This window comes from Galeopterus variegatus, unplaced genomic scaffold (assembly GCF_000696425.1).
Source record: "Galeopterus variegatus unplaced genomic scaffold, G_variegatus-3.0.2 Scaffold1010, whole genome shotgun sequence".
In the NCBI taxonomy this organism is placed as follows: Eukaryota; Metazoa; Chordata; class Mammalia; order Dermoptera; family Cynocephalidae; genus Galeopterus; species Galeopterus variegatus.
In genome coordinates, this window is record NW_007727121.1 from 367203 (window position 1) to 374322 (window position 7120).

Below are 7120 nucleotides of genomic sequence, written 5' to 3' on the forward strand. Positions count from 1 at the left end.
ATGTGCAGTTACTCCTCATATTCCTCAACTAAGGCATACAGTAGCATTCCACAAGGTAGTCAGGTGTTTGTGACTCTCCTAACTCAGGACAAAGCAGTAGTCACAGATACCACCACGTCAGTCTTGCAGAAATGTATAGAGAATATGAAAGTTGGAAATGGAAATTGGTTGTGGTTTGGGATTAATAAACCTTTACTTAAATTAATGAATTTTCTGATAGGATCCAGGAGATGAAGAAAGTGATACTATATGTGTATTTTTGGTGTGTATATTTGGTAAGAAGGAGGGCACACTTTTAAATCAAGAAATTAAAAGTGGTTGTCAGTTCATAACATACTACCAAATTTTTAAGACTTCCTGATAATTTATCAGTTAAGTGAATGAATGGGAATAAATATAGATATCTTCCTATTATTGTACAGATGGAAAATGAGTTAGATTCTGCTCATTCTGAAATAGAACTCCTCAGGAGTCAGATGACAAATGAAAGAATCTCCATGCAAAATCTAGAAGCTTTGCTGGTGGCCAATCGAGACAAAGAATATCAATCTCAGATAGCACTTCAAGAAAAAGAATCTGAAATTCAGCTTCTTAAAGAACACCTTTGTTTGGCAGAAAATAAAATGTGAGTTGGTTAGTAATATAACAACAAAGCCGTTATTTCTTAAATTTGGGGTACTTTATAGATTAATAGAATTTTAAAGCTAGAATTTAGAGAATTTAGCTCTCATAATTTGCCATGAATTAAACTGAGGATCAGAAATATTGTAATTAGCCTAAGACTTAGTACTTATTTATATTATGGGGTCTTTTTTTCATCTAAATTTAAGTCTAACCATCTCTGTTGATTGTTTCCAACAGAATTTTGGATATAATAGACTGTCTGATGTAAAATTTTGCCTGAAGGAAATATAACCAGATTAGAAAAAAATTAAGCATTCTGAAACCAAAATTTTTATATGTATGGACCGTCCTGGTATTGCTACCTAGTCTTTCCATTTGTCATGTAGTATTTCCTTATGTACTGGGTACCTGAAAGAACTCCTGCATTAACAAAGTAATGAAGACTTCCCCAGAGCACTGATTTTGGCTTTTTTTATTTTTTATTTTTTAAGAATTCCTAGCTATCACCAGCACCTTATTAGAAGACCCTTGACCGTAGTTGACTGGAGGGTTGGGTGAAAATGCCTGCCTGGATAGTGAATGTTTTATTAAGCTTGGTTACCTCTCACAAAAATTGATGGGCAACCCTAGCCCCTGTTCTTATCTGTCTCAACTATCACACTTTTTCATCCAGCCACCACTCTGTCCTCACATCTAAGCCTGGGGCCTGGGGAAGGATAAGAATCATAATCTCAGCAATCAGCCACTCCAGGAGTCCCTGGCTAGGCAAAGGCTGCAGAGGCAGAGCCAGTTACCTTCATAACCTGCTTTCAGGTCATGGCAGCAGTGACTGAGTCATTCTTTTCAGTTACCATAGCTGGGCTATTGTGGTACCTTCAACTGGTTCTGCAGGATCTACTTTCTAAAGCTGGTAGGTGGAAATCTGCCTTAGTGAAGTATGCCAAAACTCCCACATTAAGGGGTATTCTCTACTTTAGACTGGCTTGTAAGTACTGTCTCTTAGACGTGGTCAACATGAGAAGCTTTTTTGTGTTTTTAGTCTCTAAAATTTTGGTTTCATATAATGCTGTCCTGAAAGCAAGCAAAGAGGATAGAATATTCTGTGCCAGCAGCATTCATCTGTTATTATCTTCTTACGGTAGGATGCCTTATCACAGGGATTTTTAAGGCACTGTTTAGCTTTAAGGAAGATCTTCTTAAATTGAAGAATTTTTATGTTTTTAACAGTGTGTATATCAAATTTCATTATAACTCTATAAGGATACTTCAAAAAGTTCATGGAAAAATGGAATGAAAAGATAATGCAATTCCTTTCATGAACTTTTTGAAGTACCCTCGTACGTAAAACATACTCGATTTATAATCATCGTGCTAGTGAATTCCAGTGTTATTTGATCATACTACTACTTTACATTTATATAATTCTTCAAAGTACTTTTATACAAATGATTTGCAGTAAATAGATAAAATAGAAAAATAATAAACAATATAATCTATTACTTAGGCTTTTCGAGAAGGCTACTTTGTACATTTACTACATCTAAAATTGGCATATTTTAGATATACTAACAAATCTTTCCATAAAAATCTCAATTTGACTTGGATCCTGCTGAGAAACCCTTGCCAATGCACTTGAATATACTCTAGGAATCATAGCCATATATTAAGTTTAATCAGCTATTACTCCTTTTTTACACAGGGCCATCCAGAGTAGAGATGTAGCCCAGTTCAGAAATGTAGTAACGCAATTGGAAGCTGATTTAGATATTACCAAAAGACAACTAGGGACAGAGCGCTTTGAAAGGTAAGTTTATCTCTATGCAATGTTTAGCCTGGAAAGCATTGTTTCTTAAGTAACAATAGGTTTTAGTTATTTCACAATGGTTAGAATTTAAAGTATGAACTGAGCTACAATTTTGACAGTATTAATAAGGTCACTGGATATAAAATTTAAAACCATCACTGTTTTGCTTTAGGGAGAGGGCTGTACAGGAACTTCGTCGCCAGAATTACTCAAGTAATGCTTATCATTTGAGTTCTACAATGAAGCCAAATACAAAATGTCATTCACCCGAACGTGCTCACCATCAATCTCCTGACCGAGGCCTAGATCGATCGTTAGAAGAGTAAGTCAGTTTAAGGATCTGTTCTCTTGGGACCATATAGCAATATATAGTACAATGAATATTTGAGGGAGTAAGGAAACTCAATAAACAGTCTAATATTGTGATATTTAAACATGATTACCAAGATATGATGATGTAAAAATAAAAGATTTTGATAATTAAATCAGTTTTATATAAATATTAACTAAAATTGAAAGATCATTAATATTTTGTCTGTTTGTATAAATTATATTTTCAGAGTCTGATTTTCTTCAACACACATTTTTTATGTACTTTTATTACAAAATGTTGGTTAATCATAGCACCATAAAATACATGAGTATTTCAAAAAGTTCATGGAAAAGTAAAATTAAAAAATAATACAAATCTTTCCATTAGTTTTTTGAAGTACCCTCGTATATATGCTCTAGGAAAGTAATAAGATAATTTTTCAGAGGAAAATATTTTAGATATATTCTTATATGGCACAAATTTCATAAATATATATTTTTTGGAAATAATTTCAACTTTGCAAGCTACAAAGTAAAAATAATACAAAAAATCTGCATACCGTTTACCAATACTCACTATGGTAAAATTTTACCCCGTGTGTGTTGTGTCATGCGTCACACTCTTGCACATGCCCCTCTCTCACTACACACATGCACACATACTCCCTCTCACACACACACTTAGACAGACACATTTAAAAAAAAATAACCAAAACCTCCAATCCCAAACCATCCTCACAGGTTTCTTCCTTCTTTCTTCCTTTCCTTATTTGCATGTTCTTTCTTCTATGTGAGAACCCTGGCTAAACACCAACACATTTATTCAACAACATAGCTGTAGTTTCTTATTTGTTCATTCCCATAGTGCATCTAAAATAGGTTCAAAATTTCCTCACCTATGTCACTTCAATAAATAGAGGACTTTTAAAAAGTTCAGGATCTGTTTGCAATGCTTCCTTCCCATGTACTACCTTGCCCAATTCTTGAGGGCATATAGGCAAATATTGAGTTCATAGATTACTTGGGGTAATTCTTTTATACCCCCCCCTTGTGTATAGTATTCTTTGAAATAACATTAGATTTATTTGTTTCAATTTGCTTTCATTTTCCATTTTCCCCCTTCCTAGTGTTTTCCTTGATTTAGTTTTATTTTTAAATATGTAGATTAGCATGGTTTCAATTAAAAATATAGTATTCTTTGAAATAACATTAGATTTATTTGTTTCAATTTGCTTTCATTTTCCATTTTTCCCCTTCCTAGTGTTTTCCTTGATTTAGTTTTATTTTTAAATATGTAGATTAGCATGGTTTCAATTAAAATTTTTTTTTCTAAATAATAGGCTTTATTTTTATACCAGTTTTAGGTTTACAGAGAAATTGAGCAGAACGTACAGATAGTTCCCTTACCCCCATAACTGCCCCCTCCCAGTTTCTCCTATTATTAACATCTTTTTTTTTTTCCTTTTTGTCTTTTTTCGTGACCGGCAACGGATCACAACCCTCAGTGTCGCGCCCGTACCGGACCGGGACCGGCAACGGGATCGCAACCCTCGGTGTTGCGCCCGCACCTCGCTCAGCCAGTGAACGGCTGGTCTGTATGTGGGATCTGAACCCTCGGCGGGAGCACCACCACGCTCCCAAGCGGCGCACTGTAGCAGTGCACCACTGGGCCGGCCCGTATTATTAACATTGTATATTAATGTGGTACATTTATTACATGTACGAACCAATATTGCTATATTATTATTAATTCAGTTTTACATTAGGGTTCCCTCTTTGTGTTGTATAGTTTTATGGGTTTTTCCAAATGCATGGTGTCATGTATTATCCATCATAGTATCAGACAGAATAGTTTCACTGCCCTAAAAATCCTCTGTGCTCCACTTATTCATCCCTCCATCTCTCTCTCCCCACCGTGAAACCTGGCAAGTCAAAACTCCACAAAAAGTAATACTCAGAGAAGTGCCACTTTCTCTTGAATGCCTTCCATCCCATCAGCCATGCTTTCACCCATTTCCTTTGTGGTTTTATGGTAATGATACGCAGGTATATAGTTTTTNGAGAAATGGTATTTCAGTGTAGTTTTAATTCGCATTTCTCTTGAAGTGAAGTTGAATATCTCCATAGATTTAAAGGTTATTTTTATATCTCTTTTTATGAAATATCTATTGATTTCTTTTGCCTATTTTTCTAATGGATTTTTGGTCTTTTTGTTAAATTTTTAAAAACAAATTTGGGAGACTAGCCCTTTATCACTGATATATGATACAAATATTTTTCACCATTTTTTCATTTGTTTTTTAATTTTGCTTACTGTTTTTTGTATGTAAAAGGTTTTTTTTAATTTTAAGTTTATGTATTAATATTACTATTTTTTTACATTCTAAGATGTTACAGAGCAGTTGGGGGGGGCTAGAGGAAGAGGGAAGGAAATAGGGTGGGAGAAGGAGGAAGGAGGTTCGCGATTGCTGGATCATATGTTAATTCTATTTTTAGACTTTTTGAGGAACTGCCGTACTGTTTTCCACAGCAGCTGCATCATTTTACATTCCCACCAACAATGCACAAGGGTTCAAAAAATGCCTTGCGGATTTTGAAGTAGATTGCTTTGGGCAATAGTCAACATCTTAACAATATTAAGATTTCCAATTCACGAACATGGGATGTCTTTCCATTTATTCATACCTTCTTTAATTTCTTTCAGCAACATTTTGTAGCTTCTAGTGTACCAGTCTTCCAGTCTTTCACCTCCTTGGTTAAGTTTATTCCAAAGTATTTTATTTATTTTGCTCGGTGTTGCGCCCGCACCTCGCTCAGCCAGTGAACGGCTGGTCTGTATGTGGGATCTGAACCCTCGGCGGGAGCACCACCACGCTCCCAAGCGGCGCACTGTAGCAGTGCACCACTGGGCCGGCCCGTATTATTAACATTGTATATTAATGTGGTACATTTATTACATGTACGAACCAATATTGCTATATTATTATTAATTCAGTTTTACATTAGGGTTCCCTCTTTGTGTTGTATAGTTTTATGGGTTTTTCCAAATGCATGGTGTCATGTATTATCCATCATAGTATCAGACAGAATAGTTTCACTGCCCTAAAAATCCTCTGTGCTCCACTTATTCATCCCTCCATCTCTCTCTCCCCACCGTGAAACCTGGCAAGTCAAAACTCCACAAAAAGTAATACTCAGAGAAGTGCCACTTTCTCTTGAATGCCTTCCATCCCATCAGCCATGCTTTCACCCATTTCCTTTGTGGTTTTATGGTAATGATACGCAGGTATATAGTTTTTCCTACTTTTCCTTTGTCATGCAAAAAGTGGCATACTATATGTGTTTCTTTGCTTTTCTCGCTCAATAAGATTTCCTGGAAATCACTCCATATTAATTCATAGAGATTGTCCTTATTCCTTTTTGCAGCTGCATAGTACTCCATTGTGTGGATATACCAAAGTTATTCAACCAGACTCCTAAACTTGGACATTGAGGTAGTTTCCAACAATTTGCAATCACAAACAAGGCCATAGTGAATAATCTTGTGTATATATATTTTCATATCTTTGGAAAAGGATTTTCAGAATAAATTTCTAGAAGTGGGTTTGCTGGGTCAAGGAGTAAATGAATATGTAGTTTTGTTAGATAGTGCCAAATTCCCCTACATTTTGCATTTTTTCCAGAAATATGTGAGAGTGCCTGTTTCCCCACAGCCTCATCAACAGAGTATACTGTTACTCTTTTGAATTTGTGCCAATATCATGTGTGAGAAATGGTATTTCAGTGTAGTTTTAATTCGCATTTCTCTTGAAGTGAAGTTGAATATCTTCATAGATTTAAAGGTTATTTTTATATCTCTTTTTATGAAATATCTATTGATTTCTTTTGCCTATTTTCCTAATGGATTTTTGGTCTTTTTGTTAAATTTTTAAAAACAAATTTGGGAGACTAGCCCTTTATCACTGATATATGATACAAATATTTTTCACCATTTTTTCATTTGTTTTTTAATTTTGCTTGCACTGTTTTTTGTATGTAAAAGGTTTTTTTTAATTTTAAGTTTATGTATTAATATTACTATTTTTTTACATTCTAAGATGTTACAGAGCAGTTGGGGGGGGCTAGAGGAAGAGGGAAGGAAATAGGGCGGGAGAAGGAGGAAGGAGGTGGGCATTGTTGTGGCCAGCGGCACCCCCTCATTCCTGTAGGGGAGACCAGGGGGCTTCCAGTGGTGGCTTGGTCATTGCTAGGCTGGATGCAGATGTCAGGGGTGTGTGGCTGAAGCCCTCAGCCCCCCACCACCTGGGCTTAGGAGCCCGGGGAGCTTCCTGCAGTGGCTTGGTGGTCGTTGCTGGCATCGTAGTGGGTGTTGGGGAAGTG

General features: G+C 35.8%; 1 protein-coding gene across 1 annotated transcript in view; it reads left to right on the forward strand.

The window, feature by feature from the left end:
• Window positions 1-422: 422 nt before the first annotated feature.
• LOC103591685 (testis-specific gene 10 protein) overlaps window positions 423-7120 on the forward strand; it is a 19593-nt gene continuing 12895 nt past the window's right edge. The window contains exons 1-3 of the mRNA XM_008574182.1: window positions 423-625; window positions 2324-2428; window positions 2601-2750. Coding sequence (XP_008572404.1) covers window positions 423-625; window positions 2324-2428; window positions 2601-2750 — 458 coding nt within the window. The remainder of the gene's footprint in view (window positions 626-2323; window positions 2429-2600; window positions 2751-7120) is intronic.